The sequence below is a fragment of the Arctopsyche grandis genome, chromosome 6 (genome assembly GCF_051622035.1).
Source record: "Arctopsyche grandis isolate Sample6627 chromosome 6, ASM5162203v2, whole genome shotgun sequence".
Taxonomy (NCBI): Eukaryota; Metazoa; Arthropoda; class Insecta; order Trichoptera; family Hydropsychidae; genus Arctopsyche; species Arctopsyche grandis.
Genome location: NC_135360.1, coordinates 10,350,699 through 10,373,668, shown reverse-complemented (window position 1 = coordinate 10,373,668; position 22,970 = coordinate 10,350,699). Strand labels below are relative to the sequence as shown.

Below are 22,970 nucleotides of genomic sequence, written 5' to 3'. Positions count from 1 at the left end.
GATCACAATTTGTGAATTAAGGTAAACAGAAATATTGTTTTTGGAACTGAAAATTGGACTTCCGCCACTTTCAAATATAACGGCTCATATATTGTATATTCGCGACATCAATCATAATGAATCTGTAGATATGATGATTTTTACTCTTGATAATTTCTTGAAATATATATTTTTTATATTGTAATTTATATTTTTGTACGAATTCGTTATATCTCGTTGCGTCGTTGGAGAGAAAAACTTGTTTTTCCGCTTTTTTAAGAAGCAAAATCTACACTTTTCCGGGCTTTAACAATTGTGCTACCCGTCTCCGAATGATTGATGAACATTTGATATACATACATACATACTTGTGTATATGTATATTTGTAGTACGAAATTAAGCAGCGTCGTTTTATTTTGTTAAATTATAAATTTTGTATACGGGTTGTATAATATTTTGTAGAAATTTTATTGTTATTTATTATTTCAATGGTAAGAAAGTAAACGTGGAGAATTTTCCGCGGAAATATCCAATTTAGATTTTTCTCCGAAGCTCGTGTGCGCTAATGTAAAATATCCACCGCTTCACTCAACCTTTGAAGTGAATCCTCGTAAGCCAAATAAACTTTTGTTTGTCGTTCGTATCGAGCATACAGACGTGTACGGAATTGAAGTTGTTGACTGTAAAACCAGATATGGTGTTTGTTTTAAAATTACCATCGAACATAATCAAAACAACCTGGTGCACGGTCACGTAACACGAAGCGGCTGTGTTGAACCTTCTACATACATACATACATATGTAAAACGATTCATTTAATTTTTTTATTAAATAATGAAAAAAATATGTATATTGTCTTTATATACGTACGTATGTATATATGTATATACGAACTTTTATGGTAATTTGTATTGGAAGTTGGGTGTCTGTTTTCTACAATATCGTTGTTGAGTTTACCGTATTGTTGGGAAATAGTCTGATTGGTCGAAAACGCTTTCGTATTGCCAGTGGCGGCGAATTCATTTTATTTTTTACATCAAACTACCTACTACCATATATCAAAAGTGTATTAGTTAAATCTGCATCGCATTAGGTTTTAAAACTAATAATAGCATACCAAATAAATTTGAAAATTTTTATAAAGTTATCCTCCAATGATACGATTTAGATACGAAATCCCGGTTTTGTTTCGTGACGTCACTAAAGGTTTATGTGCAGTTAAATTATGACAGTTTTAACCCTTTGTACGCCAGTGACTCGCTCGTGAGTCGCGAATATTTTCACCTTGTATGCCAGTATCTCATCGATCGAATCTAAGAGTACTTAAAAAGTTCAAATTAAGTTTTTAACCATATCGATGGCTTGGTGCACAGATATTGTGTGTCAATTTTTGAATTTGTATTGAATTTTAAGTTTGTAGATGCTGGAATATGTATGTAATTCAGGGTGTTCGTTTCAAGGTAATTTGTGTATCTATATGTATATATATATAAATGAATATCTGTTTGTCTGTTTGTCTCGTATAGGCTCCTAAATTACTCAACCGATTACGATGGAACTTTCAGGATTTGTTGTATGCATGCCCGGGAAGCTTACTGTAAAAAAATCGCCCAAAAATGGGAACGGAAACGGGAAAAACGGGAATGAGTGGTGTTGTAACGCAATAATTTTAATTATTTAATAATTTTTTCGCGTCGCGACCTGCGTTGTTAGGGTAAAATAAACAAACAATTGAATAATTTCAAATGTGTTCGCTGTCTGCATTTTTCCGACAAATGGGAACGATAACTAGAAGGGGAACGGGAACGGGAACGGGAATTGCATGCGTTAATGTGGTATTGCAACGCATGCCGGGTACGGCTAGTACCACATAAATGACCTTGAAAGGAATAACCTAAATTATTCCAGCATCTACAAACTTGAAATTCGATACAAATTCAAAAATGGACATACAATATCTGGTAAAAGTCGGAATTCTCGACAGGGCGGACCCTCTAGGCTCGGAAGCGAGGCTCGGTCGACCCGTTCCTTCCTGTCATCGGATGCTCTTTGCAAGTACTTTAGTTTTTGCCGTGCCCTGAATTAACTCGACTTTTACCTCATGAAATACTCCGACATATACTGCCTGGTTCGTATATATGTATGTAACGGTTGGGCAGCGTACGGAAATATTCCGAATTCCGGTAAAAGTGGTTATAATTTCGTGGATCCAAATGATAGTGAAATACATACGCAAAATGTGGAAAATATATGGATGCGTGTGAAAATAAAGGTGAGAGGCGTCGATTTGGCACAACGTGTGCCCATTTTGATTAATATTTAGATGAATTTGTATTGAACCACAAACGAATGCGTGTATGTATATTCCATTCGCAATTATATCGCTGCCCAACCGTTTGAAATTATACGCGAACCAGGCAGTATATGTCGGGAGTATTTCATCAGGTAAAAGTCGACTTAATTCAGGCCACGGCAATACTAGAGTACTCGCAAAGAGCAACCAATGACAGGAAGGAGAGTCCGCCCTGTCGACAATTCCGACTTTTACCCAATAGATTGTGCACCAAGCCCATCGATATGCTCTTGTAATGCGTTACATTAGACTAGGTACATATGTAAGTTAATTATTGTCTTTGTACATTTTACAGAATAGGCAGTGTATGCGTAATGTGTGATGGTTTTCCGATATTTTCACCGCTCTCGCATACGATTTTATTTTGTAGAATTGTATATTTAGTAAAATTGTATGGTAAGAATGAATCCACGTGGCGCTTGTGTGTTGAAAAAGGCGTACATGTGGGCGTGCTCAGAACGGGCCACGCCTGATAACGTCCGAAACGCCCACAGATCAATGAATGCCTCGACTTGGCTAGCCAAATTACTACATATATTCATATTCACAAACACACACACACACCTACATTATATTTATTTATTTATATTAATTAATTACCCATTTAAAAGTCTTTCGAAAAAAAATTGTTTATAATTTTTGACTATCGTCGAAAACACGTTAACATTTAACTTGGGTCCCTATGGGAAGAACTGTTGTTCATTTTATTACATATATAATATACCTTCTGAAAGACCATGATATATGTATGTATATTTTATTCGTATTATGATCGTTTGGATTAAAGACAAACATTATATTTCAATTTGATGGTCGTTCATTAACGATTAATTTTTTTCGTAGTAAAAGAAATAGCAATCGAAATTGAAATGAATATTTAAAAAAAATAATAAATAAATTAACATTATTTTAATAGCATACGCGTTATATCTAATATATAATTTCGAAATAGACTTTGTACGTATGTATGTATGTCTGTTTTGTTTATTTGTGTGACGTTAAATTTAATATAAAAAAAAAACAAATGAATGTTCAAATACATTTAAATAAAATGAAACTATTCAAATAAATTTAATAAAATGTTTCATATCAGATTGGCCGTGTTAAAGCGGTTTATATTACAAATACCGAGCGACGCCGGGTAAAAACGCTAGTTACAAATAAAATAAATGTACATATGAATTAATTGAAAAACTTGAATAGTATTTTAGCAAATTGAGTAAGTGCATATTATATGCCCCTGGTATCAAATATGTCCGAAGACCCCTTACGTTTTTATTTTCATAAAATACAAGTTTGATACTAATATTTATTGATATAGCAAACTGCTAATACATATAACCCAAAATAACAACAAAAAATTATAAATCATCTTCCACAAAGGTATCCATTAACACTATATATACTATACAAGTCCTTTTTTTAAAGTTAATTTAATACCAAGCTTAGCCGGTTTTGACAGTCACAATTGTTAATTACGGATTACTAATGACCAGCAGAACAAAATAGCTTTAAAACATACAAATTCAATTCAAAAAAGCGCTTTTGGCTATCTTTGATAATAAGGGCCTATATATACATACACGTATTTATATATCTATGTGCATATCATTGAATCATATATGTATGTATGAACATATGTATGTTAAGTAAATAGTTAATTTTATATGAATGAATAGTTAATCTTACATATATGATTGAAAAGTTGTTCTTAGTTTATCAATGAAAAGTTATTTTTACATGAGTTGATCTTATAATAATAAACATAACTTACATCCGTCTATTTATCTGTTTGTCCAGTATGCAAATTAACAGTTTTCAATTTAGAACTAAAAAATTTAGTAAACGATATATCTTATGATGCTCTCTGACTTAAACGATTAACTGCTACATATTGCGTAAATTCTCAATTTTTTTTTACAAATATCATGCATCCGAGCAATGCTGGTTAATTCGCTCAGTCTGTTATAATCAAATATCGGCGTTCGATGGATGTCTTTTGCACAAAAAATAGTTCACTATTGTCAATTTCTTAGAAAAGTCATGCTTTTTATTTGCTCTCTTGTTTTTAACACTAATGGTTAAAACAAGTTAAGTAACGTCTATTGTTATTTGAAAAGCATTAGACTATTTATAATATTTAGTTCAGATTTTGTTTTATAATTAATAATATGAGTGGTTAATATCGTACATATGTAAAATATTTGTAGTTAAACTTTTGATATGTCGTTCCTTTTTATGTATCAAAAAACGTATTCGAATTTCTTTATTTTCCATTTCGAATCTCAAGCTTACACGTCGACGGTTTTTATTATATTACAGTGCGATTTTTTACGTATGGCGTATCTATGTAAAGTGCTTTAGTTATGTCATCGTCACAAATTCGGCAAGTTTTTCCTCTTATCGTTCGCGATCGATGAATTGAAAGGAACTGCGAAACTTTTCCCTTACATTTCGTACAATCGTCTGCTACCAGGATATAAATAAGAAACGAATACATTCGTGTTATTAAAATCCGACAGGCCAATTCGATGTTACGCGTGAATGTTCTGTCGAATCGAAATACTAGTCAGCTACATATATATCGTATGCTGGAAGATCGTGTTAAATCAGTATCGTCGGTGAGAATTTTATATATTGTTTGGTTTTGATTTTATAATTTGACGTATTTTCCAGCCGTCAAGGGAGCGATTCATCATTAAATGAATCGTTGGTGTTTTTTTTTGTTCGTCGGCGTCTTTGAAATTTAATTATCTCCTTTGGGTCGACACTTGTTCTGGAGATTGTAATATTTCAAAAGTTTTTCCGATTAAATGTGACGTTTCAAGGCCGAATCGGCAATGTGTCATTTTTTCCATTTTCCTGCCGTCGTTAACCAGATCTTGTGACCTCTTAACTCCTTTCTTCCCATCGAACCGTATTTTCCTCTTCGTTTTATTCAAATTATCCAGTCGTTTCGTATGATTGATGATCGTAGTGCAGTAAGTACGCATCCATCGACGATTTTCACTGTTAAATCTATTTAAACGGTTTCATTTTAAAAGTCGTAGTCATAGTTTTATTTTGTTTTCATTGTTAATTTAATTTAATTTATCGTATAGATGCATATATGTATGTACATATTTATATAGAAAATGTTCTAATAGTCACTTTTATTTGTTTGTTGCAGGACTAATGGTGCATTTACCAATACAGGTGAGTCGTTATTGTGAGAACATGTTTTTAATTAATTTGTTTTTAATTATTATATTTTTTTACGACTGATTAGTCTAAATCGATTCCGTGCTTATTTGACGCACAACAGCGATTTATCGCATTTCAGTACTATCTGAAAACGCTGAAAAGCGATGGAACTTATTAGAGTCTGGAATAATAATTAGTCACTTCTCTTGAACCTTTTTTTAATTCATCCGTATTTGCGAGTGACAATATATTCCTTTTTATTCATAGTTATAAAATATATTTAAATGAACATTGATTTTGTACATGAATTTGATTATTTTTTTTACATCACCATGGTTTTTAAGTATTTTTAATTTATGTATTACCTATACGTAATTACATATGTGTTTTCTGGGTAAAATCGGAAAAAAATGTCAATAAGCTTCTTTATAGGTTTAATTTCATTTTATCGTGATTTTAAACATTTACAATATAATTGGAGATACACTTTTAAATTTTTTTATATATTTTTGTGCAGTATATACAGTCGATATTTGATTTTTATATCTTCTGAAGTGAAAAAGATACGATTTCAAAACAATTTTCTCAATATAACATCATCAATTAATAATGTTTTTATATAAAAATATTTTTTTGATTTATATAGTCGGAGAGTAAATTACATCGTCATTTCTACACCTAAGTATGTATGAACGTTGCCAAGTCGTCTTTTAATTGTATATTATACTCACTAAGTATATTATTATGATACGTAAGATTGTAATTTATCGCACATTATAGCCTACTTTGTTAAGTTTACATTGAATATAGATATAATAATTTATCATATACCATATGCACAACGTAAAAAAGCGTCGCTCAAATTAATTTTTTATACGATTATAATCTCATTTCTATGCGAAAATTTCCTTTATTCTATTCTTGTGCGTTTGATCGACATCGAGTGTTTGATTTAAATTCAACATTTCGTCGATGAATTAGACAAATCTTCAATCATGTTTGCTTCAAATAGTGTTGAGATAAATATGTGATTCGATTTGTATCGGAAAACTTCATCGTTCGAAACTGATGATAAATTTTCACGCGGGTTTTGTAGAGGAAAATGGCCATTCGTCGATGTCACTGTAGAGCGGGTGTCGGTCGCTATAAAGCTACCGGGAGGCGGCGCTCAACAGGGACCTCCTACGAGACACACAAACGCACGCATACAACAAAATAAACATCAATGGGCATATATAGCAAAGTTTGAGAACCACAAAACGAAAATTCGAAACGATTGTCCCGCGGAAAATTCATCAACCAGCGTGCGAACTTTTGAGCAATGCGTCGACGCTCATGATGAACTCGCAATGGTTCGTCAAAGATCGACCGAATCCGATGGAATGTGTACAGCCACGGTGAAAATGAGAAGGTTTTGCGAAATTTTACGAGTGCCATTGCCGAAGTTTTGCGGTGAAACGTTTCGAAATTTAAGGTTATCCGGGGAAAGGCAACGCCCTAAAAGCTGTCCGCTGCGATCCATCACGAGGCGGCTTGACAAGCGTTTTGCGTATTTTTCGCATTTTTTTTTAAATATGATAATGAAATCGGCGAAGAATCTTTAGGTCCAACCCTACCTCGTCTCGCCCCATCTCGCTTGTGACTATTTTTAACTTTCGGAAAGTGTGCTCTTGAAGGGTGCCAAAAATATGTTCGATCTGATTTTCCTCTCATGAGAGAGTGGGAGGGGGGTTTCATACAGAAAAATACATGTACTAGATTTTCAGTCTATTCATTTTTCATTTATCGTATAAGATATTTTGTAATATTTAAAATTTGTCGGAATTGATCAATCGCTTATAAGTGGTGATGTATCGTAAATTATAAGCAACGTTGTTGTCGACGCCGAACGTTTATCGATCTTTTCAGCTACGAAACATTTCATGAAATATTAATAATAAATAATAATAAAAAAACATCATTTAAGTATATATTATATTTATAATTTAAATTTTTCATATCGGTATTTGGATACAAGATATTTTTTATTTAAAAAAAATGTACACGTATTTATATTATTGAACGTTAACGCGGAAATGTATCAAAAATTTACGAAAATATTATTAAACGGTTCGATCGTATAAATTTTATTCGCAATAAAAGTTCATTGTTTAACTATTACAAATTGTGATTTATATTGTTGTATGTATTTATGTGTGTGTGTGTGTGTGTATATTATATCGGAGGCTTTGTCGTGTCGTATGGCGGGCGGGTGCATGTGTTGGTATAAATAATCAATTGTATGTGTATGTATATGTGGCTCTGTATCTGTGTGAGTGATCTTGTGTGTGTGTGTGTGTATGTGTGGGTGTGTGTGTGCAGGTGCAGCGTTCTGGCGCCCCTTCATCCCCTTCGTTCCTGACGCGACGAGTCCTCATGCCTGACTTTCTTTCTCTGCTCCTCTGAAGCACTTCTGCGCAGACTCCCACGACGTCTTTCTCGCCGGACGGCAGAGGTGTGAAACTGCTGGCTGTCGAGTGATTCGGTTTCGTGTGAAAATTCTCCGGCATTTTCCGAGATTTTCTCTCGCCCTGTTACTCGTTGCGCGCCGTGTCGCAATGGTGATGCGCTTTGAATCATTTGAGTGGTTTTAAGGTGTATTGAAACGTTGCATTCACTATGAAACTTTGTAGATATACTCAATGATGATGAGTTTTAAAAGTTTCTAAAAACCAGAACATACAAATGACGTCATGTGGTAAACCGTACCCTTTTAAACTGAGCGTTCTTTTGCTGGTGTTTTTAGCTCTAATGTTTCTTTATGTATATACATAACTAGCTTTCTTACTCGGCTTCGCTCGGTATTTGTTATATAAACCGCTTAAGTATGACTAATTTAATAGTAAACATTTTATTAAATTTATTTGAATAGTTTTATTTTTTATAAATTTATACTCTTTTGTTTATTAATACTCTTTTGTTTATTTTTATTAAATTGACTGTCACTAACAAACAAACATATATAGATAGTCTCTTATAAAAAATTATATTTACACCCCCGGGGTCTGCGCCCCCTAGGGCTTTGCCTACGGCGCCTACGTCCCCGGGAACTTCGAATCCTTTGAATCAGAAAAAAGCGAATTATTTGTTCGATGACGTTAGAACAATAGACTGTTGATGAAAAATACATAGGCACATAAATACATACATATACGAACAAACTTTAGTGTTTCATATAGTAGATTATATTTTCTATCTGATTGTTTTAAGTTTTTGTTCAATAGAACAAATAATATTAATATACGAGTGGTTTTTGTGAATTGTACGAGATTTCGACAGCAAAAACGATATAGATATTATTGTTTGTATTTTTTTTAATACATCTGCTCACGTGCAAATAGAATGATAAATTGAAAATGTTGTTTTTTCCCGTGCGATATTTTTCTTAGAATTATATATTTAGTATCTTAACTTTTTGCAGTAGAATCGATAATTTGATTTGCGATATCACTTTCGACGGTATCGCCCAAATTTATTTTTATTATATGATTTAATATTTCATCTGAAGTCGGTCTCCATTACCAAGATCGTGACATCCATAAATTCTGGCATCTGGGGTTTGATTTATAATTCTCGAATCTTCTCTTGATACGGCATTTCGAAGTGCATCGACAATATGTAAAACAGCCAAGAGTCAACTTGATTTGAACTTTTCAGGATGATGTAATTTCTTCTCCTGATTTCTCCTTCGCATCCTCTACGATTTTCGATTCGATAGCCCAAATAAACTCATATAAGTCACTAAGATATAATACTGAAAAGGCAACAAATGGTGTTTGCATTTGTGAAGCAAGCGGTATGATCTGGATATGGATCTGTGATCGATCGCACTAGGCGCTCGCTTAGAACTCCCAAAAGACTTGAAAATAATAATAAATTGTTTAAACTCAAACATTTCTTTTAAATTTAGAAAAAATCTTTGAATTTCTGAAAAAAACGGCAATATTATCGGGTCGTGAGGCAAAATCAAATTGCGCTTAAGGCCCGCAATCCAGTTATATATATATATATATATATATATATATATATATATATATATATATATATATATATATATATATATATATATATATATATATATATATATATATATATATATATATATATATATATATATATATATATATATATATATATATATATATATATACACCAGCAGTCACATAAAACGGAACGCTTGTGAATTTTACGACTTCGAGGCCATTTAAGGATTATCCCTTTATGTGTAGGGTTTTTAACGACCAAATATTCTAAATATGATTGTTTTCTAAGATTTGAGTTCAGTATAGTGTGGGTTTTCGAGGAGAAAGCATCAAATTCGAATTTTAACACGTCAACATGAAAAAACGAGCTCAGTTATCATTGCAGAAGAGTGTAAAAATCTCGACATTGGCGAGTTCAGGATTTTTCTTTCGGTCAATTTCCAAGAAAATGGGATGTTCGTTATCGACTGTTTCGAGAATACTGATAAAAAAAAAGAGAATCTGGAAGTTTTGACCGTAAGAAGGGGACCGGACTGAAAATATGCACATCGGAGAGGCAAGACCGTGTAATAACCAGATTATCTTTACAGCAGCGATTCAAAACTGCTGTAGAAATAAGAACAGATGTATCCTCACAATTTTCCATAGAAATCAATGACTCAACAGTAAGAAGGCGAGTCAGAGAAGCTGGACTCTACGGTCGGAAAGCTGCAAAAAAACCACTACTAACCAAGAGAATGAAAAACAATCGATTGGAATGGGCGAAAGCACATGAAAATTGGAGTCCATCAGATTGGCAACGAGTGATATTTTCCGACGAATCAAAGTTTAACCTCTATAGTCCTGATGGTTTTCCGTATGTCCGAAGGAAAGTTGGCGAAAGGTATAATGAAAATTGTACCCTTAAAACTGTTAAGCATCCTCGAAGTCAAATTGTCTGGGGATGATTTTCGTACCATAGCATTGGACAATTGGAGTTTCTACAAGGTGCCATCGATGGAAAAAAATATAAAAAAATTTTAGAAGAAAGCTTTGTCCCATCGATGGAAAACCACCTTTCATATTCCGATGATATAGTTTTTCAAGATGACTCTGCCCCTTGTCATCGAGCTAAATTGGTGAGTATTCATTTTATTTGATAGCATTGAATATAAATTATAAAATTTCAATCAAAAAACTGAATTTTTTTTTTTACTTTTTTTTAGGTTCGGGACTATTTACAAGAAATGGGTGTAAAGACACTACCATGGCCTGGCAATAGTCCCGATTTAAATCCAATCGAAAATTTATGGATGTGTATCAAGTACAGGTTAAGGAAGAACAATGTTACTACTCTTAAATCGTTGAAAGAAATAATAGAAAAGATATGGTACGAAGACTTCCCAATCGAAAATTTAAAAACTTTAGTAGATTCTATGCCAAACCGAATAAAATAAGTTATAAAATCGAAAGGAGCCGCTACAAAATATTAATTTCTTTTTTATAAGATGTAAATAATAATATGTGACTGTAAAAAAATTAAAAATGTACATGTATAGTGTTATTTTCATTTCAAATTTCATTTAACTGTGAAGTCAACGCACGGTCGTAAAATCTGCCCTCCATTAAATTTCTCCCCAACTCATTTTTATCACCTTTTTTTTTCACGTTTGGTGTTACACGAATGCACTATGATACAACCTATCATTTAAATGACTTTCGGTATTCGGCGCTTGATAATTTTCTAAACGTGCTTTTAATTTTTATAATACATTGTATTTGTTATAATACATAATATTTATACCAGAGCCGGTGAAAAGGAAAAATTTGTGCCCCTATGTATGTAATTTTATTTCTTGTTTTCAATGAGTATTTTTTTAATTAAAAATAAGATTTTACACATATGTTATTTATAACATATGTATTACATATAACATATGTACACATATGTTATTTATAACATTATATATTTATTTAATGGGAGGGTGATAAATGACATGTACTTTGAAAATATAGTATAATTTATATACGTAGTAGTAGATTCAGGGTTTCTCAAATGTATCATTACTGATTTATGTTCGCTAAATTCAAGTTTTTTCATCAGTGTGCTTGCAAGACTGAACAATTTTTAAATTTTGATTCCTTATCCAAATAAGAAAGTCAACAATTTAAAAGAAAATAATCGAATTCGATGACAGGTTTGATAGAAATGTTAATTGTCGGCCTCAAAACTGAAACATACGTATGCATACATACGTACATGGAATCATGATACCCTTGGATTTAATGGAATTTGGAATTCGTTGTTTTCAAGTAACAGTGCACCCAGCTTGTTAAAAATATAACAATTTAAATGGTTTTCGGCTACAGATTGAGCCTTTGGCGAAATTGAAATGCAAAGCATTTTAATAGCAGTCAACAACAAATTGTAATTCAATATTACAATATTGGCATATTATATACGTTTTTTATGGATGGATCCCATGACCTCCCGTTCCTTTCGAGCCCTGTTTGTGATCAAATCACCGAGTGACCTGCAATTACTGAATCATATAAAAAGAGCTGTGCGAAAAGATCGGCAGTCCTGGGCTTCGACATCTGAAGGCGCCAAAATCGTCATCACACATTTGTACAACTCTCATCTCACCTCACAAATTTTTTATAATTTTTCTCAACCTTGCGGCCTTTTACATATTCTTGGATACCATTCCAGTATTCTTTTTGACCACCTTTTTTCCATAATACTAATACATAAAGTGCTCCTTTAGTTTTGTCTAAATAACTCGTAATCTTAATTTTTCTAAATTTATGTTGAAATCACGGGTTTTTCAATTCTAACTCCTATCGACACTTTCCAAAAATCATCATTTAATTAATTTCATTTATAACATTTACAACGTAGACCTTATGAAGAAAAACTGTACCAAAGACGTGAGCGTTCTTATAGATCCCAAACTGTCATTTAATGAGTATCTCAACTATATAGTCAATAAATCATTCAAACTGTTGGGATTTATTTGTCGAGTTTGCTAAACCCTTTAAGAATCCCCATACCCATAATATTAGTCTATAACAGTTTACATACATAGTTCGCAGCATTATGCGGTGCTCACTTTAATAGGAATTTAAATGTTTTCTTTTATGTATATTTGTATATTTTTTTTCGCTCTATTGATCCTTTTTTTTATTTGTACTTCTATTCGGTGCTACCCGGTTTTCCCCGCTTTCCTGACTCGGTCATATATTGGAGCAAACCCTTGAACACTTGTCTTTACAGATCGCTCCAAAAAAGAGTGAAACAGATACAATACAATCAATATACGCAAGCAAATACAATGCGAATTGGTACAAACATCCCCAGTGACATCTACTGATAAACTTTTACCGCATTTTATTATCAAAATTGCGAACCTCAAAGCGCTGAATAACTTGAGATTAGCAAGAAAGATAGGAAAGGAGATGCGAGTTTCAATGACAATCAGAAAAATTGGCAAACTCTGATAAGAAACGATCGACATCTGGCCAGCAGTGGGACTCGAACCCATGACCACTCTGCTCGAAAGTATAATATGCTAACCACTAGTCCACGCCGCTGGCTACATATACATATATGGGATTCGCAAGCACATACATTTTATTAATATCCGCTGTGCACAGACTAGTATCCGTTGTCTAAGTGCATTCGGGGGTGAACAATAGAGACCCCCGGACTAGACTAAACGGAACTCAGTGTCCGCTAGAATGTCCGCCAGAAGACTCGCCAGGGTAGACCTACGTGCCTACACAATATAAACATGAATGGATCGGGGAAACTGTGATGGGCAACTTGTCCTTTATAAGGAGGTATACACGGCAGAGCAGATTACACTGCTCGACAAATGACGACTTTTTTTTGGTTCAGAGACGAGATATGACTTTTCTTATAGATCTATGCCCAGTGAACACGAATCTGGTAGTAAAAAAATGTTGATTGGCTCGAGATTCGGAGATATGTTTTTTAAATCGCGCGATTTTTCTATATCTTGGTGATGTTCGGTCGATGTCTCAACATCTGTCAATTTCCTGTTCAAAATGAATATTGGAATCGATAGTCGATAGTCGTCCAGTTCAAATCAAAATTTAAAATTACGTATTTTCACTTGGGATTTTTTTCCACTGTTAATACTATATTATATTGAGTATTTTCTATTGTAACATGTTTATTGGGATAGTGTTCTGGCCGCACTATTTTTTGTTTTCGTTTAAAAGGGTTAATTGGAAGTGTGTGCTGAATTTTAAATCGGTAAAATTGCGAGCTAAAAACTCGTACTAGTGGAGCACGGCTTTGTGTTGCACGGCACTTTCTGGTATTATAACAATAACTGGTATTCAATCAAAATAGCCAACGTGCAATGTTCTTAGGCATATTGTTGGGCATAATCGTCCGCCAGGCGGCGCGCGTCGGTTCGCCGAAGAAGTCGCACGCTCCCGATCCGAGAGTGCGCTGCACCTGAACAGCGCCGTGCGCAGGCCCGCTCCTCCGCCACTCATAATGTTTATATTATTTGTATTTCAGCTGTGTATCATGTAAACTAAACTACCACCACGGCGGCGCGGAATGGCGCTGTTGGTTAAATATTGCTTTGCTTATTTCACGTTGCATTGTTGTGTAAGCGGCAACCGTCCCAACAGTCCCCGGTGTTGTGCCGGACCCGCGGCCGCGTCGCGCGCTCTACCACTCACCCAACAATTTATAACATTCACCACACAACATCCACCACCATTTTTGCATACACACCCCGGCTGTCTTCTATCATCACGTATTGTTATTAATTTATATACACACACACATACAATCATTGTATATATTATAAACAAATAAATGACTGGAAAAATATCGCCGATTTACACGTCAGTATTGCACAAAAATTACATGTGCGCGAATAATTTAAATATAAATAAAAACAACAATACCAAATATAATATATAAATAAAAATCTTTTTTATTAATAATTCAACGAAATTTTATAGTTGTGTTTCAATTTTTATGGTTTAAAAAGTGTTCCTTTTGTGTTGTCGTCGGTGTCGCTTATGAGTGCCGGTTCATATTTTGACTCAATTTGTTGCCGTTTTGATTTGTAACCGTCCAATTTGAGTTTCGTTTTGTGTGAATTTTGAATAGTTTTGGAAGTTGGCGCGCTTTCGGTGTGCTTTGTGTCGCGAAACGCGAGATGTCGCTCATGAGCGCATCTGTAGCGCTTTTCTGTGCCGATTTTTTTTTTTATTAAAACGTTTCAATCAAATATCATTTTATATTTGTTACACGATGTGAATCATTTTTTTATTATATAAAATGGTTTTATTTGTTACTAGTGTTTTAAACCGGCTTCGTTCGGTATTTTTAATATAAACCGCTTAAACATGGCCAATCTAATAGTAAACATTTTATTAAATTTTTTTGAATAGTTTTATTTTATTTAAATTTATTTGAATATTCATTTGTTCGATGACGTCACGGATTTACATACAAAGTCTCTTTCGAAATTATATATTAGATATCTACAAATGTAGTTCGGTGTAATTATATATTTAATGTTGTCGATGAAATAATGGATTTTTTTTAAAGTTTTGATTCGGTACGTTTTTGCGTGTGTGTGTGTGTGTTACGCTTTTGGTTATGTGCGAGAAAATGCCGCTGTCGGCCAAATATAAACCGCGCCAGCTCGAATAAATAAATTCCGTTTGGCCATTCGTAAATAAGCATAAATTGCGTCAATAAACACCGAATTATTATTATGTATAAACAGTATGGCGGACGCGTTTATTTATATTAAAAAGGGGGAAAAAAAGCCGAAAAATTATTATTCGAACACAAAATGACGCGATGTTGAGACCAGCTGTTCAACTTAACGAAAATATACTCTGATCAATTCCGTACGCTTTATTATTCAACGACGAATGGACCGCTTCGTGGTGGTTTTGTGTTTTTTTTTTCTTTTATTATTATTATTTTTTCTTTTACAGTAATTAATCGGTCGTGCAAGTAAAAGTTTTATACGTAGTCGGTGAATTGACATTCGTGAAAAGTATGATTATTTGAAGTTGAAGTCGATTGAGTGTTGTCTTCTGAAGGGGCGACAGCTTTTAACTTCTGACCCTTGGGTTCGAGAATGCTATACGCTATTAGACAGGTGAGTTTTCCTTTATTTTCTTATTTAAAAGTGTATCTAGTTCATTTGAAGGCTAATTTAAACGTCTAGTTTTGAATTTGATTTTTTCGATGCAAATTTTTCTAATTACATGATTAGAATCGAGTTTCATATTTGAATGAACCATGTACTATTTTTTTGTATAGGTATTATTTCATAATTTTATTACACAGTAAAATATTGCTTTGAAACTGACAATGGCTCAATTTCAGGATTACGTTTATATTAACGTCTGTGTGTAGTCAATGATACATTGTACTCATTCATCAATTAATATTGCTTTCCTTTTTTGATCTTAAGTATTATAATTACTTTTTATTACATACATACATACATGTTTTACAGTTTGAGTATCTCAAATCCAAACCTAAAAGAAAGAAAATCTTTATATCACATCCTTATCCCTGAAGAATTCCATTTTTTGTCGCTCTTAAGACGAATTAAATTTCTCTAATAATACCTTTACTCCTCCATGCAATTTAAAAGTTTATTAAATATTTTTAAAAAGGGATACTCATACTTAATTTAATAGTAAAATATAATATTTTGTTTATTATATTATACAAAATATTTGTGTCGAAAACATTATCAGTTGAACCTTGTAAGTATATTAATATTTGTGCATACTTTATCTACATATAGACACATACACAAGTCGACAATAAAGTCTTATGCAATTTCAGATGTATGAAAATATGTAGGTGCTTATTCACAATAAGCATCCATAAATTATATATAATGAGTTTTTTTAATGGAGCTTTTCTTGTGTATCTTTCAGTATACATTTCAGAGTTGAATTGAAAATTGTATGTGCATATGTATATCGAAGTTTTTCGCGTTTTACGAGACTTTTATACGGTTGATATAATTTGTATGTAATGAACACGTATCCGTGAACACGAAGGCGTTCGTTACACCAGATGTCGACTAAACAGTTTGTAATCACTGTCGAATAAAACACGTCGGTTTGCGGTCTCGTGAAAAGCCGGAAAATTCTCAATGATTGCGTTTTGTCCGCGCGTTCTTCGGTCCGCGTCATTTGCCTCGGTTATTATAAACATTGCACACACGCACAAACGCACACATGGACACGGTTATTATAAACATTATACACATATAGTTATTATAAACAAATTCGCGAATAAACATGCGGCAGCTGCCAAACAATAACATGTAGCCGTTCATGTGCGGGGGGCTGTCTGGAGAGGGAGGAGAGCGTACATACAATCAACGACAAACAATCGATATTATTAACCCGACTATGTGTGAATTTATTTGGCCATGTAATGATTTTTGCATTGCCTAATAATATATCCGAGTCGAATAACTAACTTGCCTTGCGGGTGCACGTTCTAATTGATTCCGTTAAATGGTTGGATGTTTGTAGTATGCATCAGATGAATGAGGAAATATGATGTGTTTTAAAATAAATAAAAAATGTTTGATTGTGGTCATACTTCACAGAACTGGAGTTCTGTAGAAGCACGACAATATTTTCTAGTTTCCATCTCTAAGAGTGTTTTTTTTTAACAGAATCCTATTTAAAACAATACTTAATAATAATCTATAAATATGTACTTAGTATATATGTACATATTTTGCTAGAAATATTTTTAGCGTACAGGTTTTGTCACTTATGAGTTATGAATCATGTCTCATTTAATTTCACAAGTCATTCTTTGAACACTGTTCATATGTAGTTTTCTCGAATATTTCTAATAAAATTCATCTTCTCTGTTAAGATTTTTCAATGCATTCTTCTAGTTTGGTTTTCATATTATATTACTTTGTACAGTTGTCCTTAAATAGTTATTATGAACATATTACAGTATTGATTGAGAGTTTTCCTTAAGTATGAATTTAGTACCTTTTTTTTACTATAGCTAATTTTTTTTCATTGTGTATAAAATCAAGTAGATCTCGATTTTACACACCTAGATTAGTGTACGTCATTGTGATCGGAGGATGAAGTGCAAGGATGTAAGTTTCTAGAAACGCGGTGGGAAATATTTGCATATTAAAATTTAAAGTTTTTTGTTTAGAACAAATGCATTCATCACCATCGTTTACAACCATTCACCATCCACTGCTGGCTTAAGGCTTCCATTCGTTTCTGATTTGCGCAATTCTAATCCATCTCACCCCACACATTTTTCTAATTTCGTCTACACATCTTCCAAATGGCCTTATTTTTACGATTTTACTTTCTTTCGGATACCATTCTAATCCATTTTTCTAGCTACGCTGCTATTTCAATTTTTTCACTCTCTCCACTATACATATAGCCAGCAGTATAGATCGGTGATTGCGTTAATGCTTACCACCGAGATAAGTGTTAATGCTCCCGGGTTCCTCTTCAATCGAAGTCCTGGGTTGACATCGATTGAAGAGAATTTATTCTATTTCTGCGGTCAGACTTAAATATTTGTGACTCCAAATCGATCCTTCCTTATCAGAGTTTGTCAATTTATCTGATTTTATTGTTGAAACGGATCCTCATCAAATTGGCAAAAACCATCCTACTTAACTATTTGTCACCTCCATTTGAATATGATTTCAATTTTATATATGAAGTAAAACCCGTAATTGGCACCATAGTAAAATATAAATTTTATTAAAAAGTAAGTGATAAAATCCACATATTCTATTTCCTATCCCTCTTTGTTGTGCCGAGCATAACACAAAATTCTATACACAAAACCCAATTGTAATAAATCCGGAGGATTGAATATATGTATGTATGTAAACATGTAATGTTTTCACATATTAATTAACTGTCTTTCAATTAAAGTTCTTGCTCGTTGACATTTCAATGAGTGGATTTGGAACGGAATTCATACGTTTTTTAGATTTTAAAACTTTCGTTTATTTCCAACAATGACAATGAGACGCTATTTTGAAAAGTTACCAATTTGATACGATATGAAAACAAGAACCAAACTGCATTGATAATTCATTTTAATTAGTCAAAAAGTTACCACTTTTGGGCTATGAGGACGTGAAATACGAAGTGTACGCTTTTGATTTTCACTGGAAGTATGTACACCTATAGATATTACATACAAGCACCGAGGCGAGTGCACTTATTTCGACAGTTTAAATTTTGTGGTCTCCGGGTCTTTGAACCAGTGGTTCGCCATTGTTGCATCCTGCATCCAGCGGTCGAAGAACAACAACGCGCGGCGTCGAAAAAAGAACTATTGTTTCGTTCGAGCGGGCGTGCAACATCCTGTTTACTCTCGCATTAAGTTGTTCCACATCCCCAAGATGAGACAATTTAACCGTCCTCGTTTGAAGACCACCGACGACGTTGTTTTCTTTCTTATTTTCCGGTGAAATTTTTCCAAAACCTAAACACAACAATGTAAACATGTTGCGTTTGCGGTTTGGTCGAATCGTAAATTCCCGTGAATCCTATCAACATCGAGTTACGAATACACGAAACGGAAATAAATATTTAATCAACATTGAATATCTACACATTGCGGTGTAAAAATGAAAATAAATATATGCACATTCGTAATATTATACCAATATGTATGCGGTTGACCTTCGACATACATATATACATGGGAGTTTGACGTTGAAAATCAGCGAGACGTTACAACAAGGCTGATTTGTTTTCATATGTGGTCCATCATCTACTATTCGATTGCAATGGCTGTTTGTTATTCATTTTATGACTTGTTTTATGCACGATCGTTACTGGATGCGTTTGGAGATTATGTTTGTTTTTTTTTTTGCATTCGCGTTCGGTATGATCGATACGGTGTGTCAGTGTCGGTTTGAGTCTGAAACGTGCACGTTAACCAGGTGTGGAAAATGCTCGAAGTGAAACGTTAAATTGGTGCTGAACATGACACTGGAAAAACGGCAGAGCTTTGTGAAGGATCCGGTGCATCCGAAATAAGACGTTGAAGAATGATCAAAGGGTAATAAGACAGAATGAAGACGCTTCTTTTTCATATAAAACCGCATCAGGGGTGAAATTTAATAAGAAAGTTTCGATTTAAATAAATTGCGGCACTTGTACAATGATTTGTGTGATTCAAGTTTGTATGAATTTTAGTTTCATTTAACATTTAAATTTTTTATTCCATTTATAATAATTACGTGCGTGGTAGACATTATCATTTGATGGTTGTAAATACTTCCTGCTCGTATAGTTCTTTATTGAATAGCTCCAATTCCAAGAGCTATGCGACTTCTCAATGAAATCATTGCTGCTGAGCCTGAATGTAATATTTTCCACCTTAGTGAGCGTAGATCATCGGAGCCTGTGCTCATCTTTATTTTAATAATTGAATGTGATGTATGAGTGGAATTTTGATTTTTCTTCCATTTGTTTTGTATTTGCAGCTGGTTCTTATATGTATATTGGTGCAAGACATTCCCTACTTTGTATTTTATTATTTGTTATTTTTAATTTATCTGCTACTATTATAATACTTTGGTTTTTTTATGATTATTTATAAATGTATTTTTGTTTGTGTATATGTTACAGTGAAAGCATATTTCAAGTGAAAATAAATTTTCACTATTGAAAATATATTTTCACCAATTCCAGCATTGAAAATGTATCGAACAATGAATTTACAATGTTTAACTCTATAAATTTAACCCTAAAAACCCAATCTTAAATGAATAAGGCCAACCCTTATTTAACCTTACCTATCCTAATCCTTAAATAATACCAACCCTAAAAATCTAATCTTAAATTAATAAAACCAACCCAGAAAATGTAAATGATTTCACTGAAACGTCAGTGAAAATATATTTTCACTCGAAATATAATTTCACTGTGAAATATATATGTATACATATATTTTTAGTTTTGTCATCTCTCTGTATTTTTTCGACCATTGTGCCTTCCAGTAATAAATAATAAATAAATAAATAATATTTGATCTGATGTTTGGATCTTTCTATAAACGATCGGTTGTTGAATTATAATTGGTTTGTTCTTAAAATATCAACTGAAATTAGTCTTTAAAACAATGAATATTTAATGTGGTTGAACTTTAGCCTGAAAAATTTGATCGATATTCTCAGTACGTGTAAACGTTTCAGTACATTCGATTCCTCTTATATTTCATGTGGTTGTTTGATATGTCTCTCGGGATCACCGAAATCACCACAAAGACGTAAAGATGACAGTTGATCAGGTCTGCTCGTAAAATTTTCAGATTTGAAGTCATACGGTAAATCGAACTCATTCTTTCAACTGTTTGCCGATCGAATGATAGTCGGAGACCCTGAAAGTTATCACTTAAAAACTTCGGATATTTTATGATGTCTATAGTATAAATTCGATTTATCATATGTTTACCTATATTATCTAAGATCGTTAACTTAGAACCTATTTTTTATTTATCGTGACGTTTCTTGTTTATTATATGTAGGTACATATGTAAATTTAGTACATATAGGAAAAAGCATTGTCTACCAGCCTGTAGCAGAAATTAGTTGACCTGGACAATTTTTCAATTAATGGTGCGTGACGTTAATGATCGGGTGTCCGATCGGGCGATGTCCCACGACCCCGTGTTTAGAAGGGGGTGGTTTATTTGCTCGACAGCCTCCTACGCTCCCTTCTCATTCCCATCCTACCCCCACCCCACCCCGTTGCACTCGACGTAAACACCGGCCACGGAAATTATGTAAACACTAAACAAAACAACCCCAATGCCGTAAACATGTGTGGACGGACACGTCACTTTTATATTGGATTTTAATACGAAATCGAATGTTGCATTTCTTCATACATACATGCAACTGTAAGTACTGTTGCGTGGAATTTCCGGTATTTAAGTGAAAGACGCAGCTATTAGTGGTAGAGGTAGTTTATTGTTCTTAATCCGTCGGCCTATTAGCTCCGATTGAAGCACGAACCAAAACCGCCTAATATTTAAACCCAGAGGATACTCTCAACACAGATAGGTCATTGGTCGATGGGTCGCGTGAAATCATTGGCTGTTGTTTACAGCTTGTTCATACGCCGAGGCCTTTTTGGCGCGAACGCAAAATCTGTGATCAGCGATGATAAATCAGTGGTTGATGAGCACCAATCACCACCTAATCTCTACGTTACGGTACTTTATATAACTTAGACAGTAGATGGGGCTTAGACGGGCTGAAGCCCTTTTAAAGCTTTCTTCCAACTTTCATCCTACACTCCTGCACTCGCCACTATGCGTGTATATTTCCACAGTGGCCAAAGAAAATAGGTTGTACTTGATTTATTTCGGTGACATGTATTGCTGTTTAATATGAATAGATCGTGTCGGTTGCTGCTGTTTCCAATACCTCACAACATACGAATGTGTCCATATATGTATAATGTACTAAATAATATTTTTCGTATTTCTGTTTATTTGCAGATGCTGTTATACGAACCTTATATCTGTAATAATACTTCGATACATACATAATTAAAAGAACAAAGCTTTTTAACCACTTATAATTTTTGACCATTGTGGCGCTTTAGGAATTCCTGTTATGCCACAATGGTCTGTTTAGAATAAAATAAATAAATAAATAATTAGATGATAATGTGATTTGCAGTTAGTCTGCATTATTAGATCAAAAGTACAAGATAATGATGACAACTACATATGAAATCAATGAATCCTTATCATTTCCACCAAAAATCCTAAATGCGAGGATGTATGTTGTTTCACGTTTAAACACATCGAATGAATTCACTTCAGACTTGTCTATGTAGTTTGGATGTTATCAGTTTTGCAAGATTACGAAGTCGTGGGGGGAGGAGGGAGGGGGGATTTAAGCAGGGTCTCAGACGTCGGACCGCGCACCACCGTTTGCGAAGCATCGCCATTGTAAACAAGACCGGTGGTGCCGTGTTTGTTTGTTTGACCAATCGATAGAGTGGCATGGGCTGAGGGCGGTCGACCCCCAGTTTTACAAGGGGAGGCCCCCATAAATCCTCACGCAGCAACACTAATGCCGATTGATGCAAGTTTTTAAGCTCGCCGACGACGTTCCTCAACTCCAACATCCAACTAATGTTCTTCTACATAGTATGTAGGTACACACATGTGTAGCTACATATGTATATGGCTCTAAACTTCCGATGCTTTCACATTTTTCATGGCTTTTCACCGGGGAATCGTCGGAAGATTGAATTCAAACACTTATATGGATTATTCTACGAATTAATTCTTACCTTAATTAACGTCTAACATACTGTGCTTAAAAATGTGTTAGCTACGGCGTTGTACGCGAAGCTTCCATGTAAAAAATGT

General features: G+C 33.8%; 1 protein-coding gene across 5 annotated transcripts in view; it reads left to right on the top strand.

Annotated features, from left to right (window-relative positions):
* Nucleotides 1-22,970, top strand: part of FoxP (forkhead box transcription factor P) — a 79,087-nt gene that overhangs the window by 24,090 nt on the left and 32,027 nt on the right. For 2 of the 5 annotated variants that reach the window (XM_077432367.1, XM_077432366.1), the window contains exons 1-2: nucleotides 14,187-14,316; nucleotides 15,521-15,687. In XM_077432367.1, the coding sequence (XP_077288493.1) occupies nucleotides 15,667-15,687 (21 nt within the window). In that variant the 5' untranslated portion in view covers nucleotides 14,187-14,316; nucleotides 15,521-15,666. Of the gene's footprint in view, nucleotides 1-5,502; nucleotides 5,529-14,163; nucleotides 14,317-15,520; nucleotides 15,688-22,970 lie in introns of those variants that run through there. The other 3 variants (XM_077432365.1, XM_077432369.1, XM_077432368.1) reach the window with 3 other exon arrangements.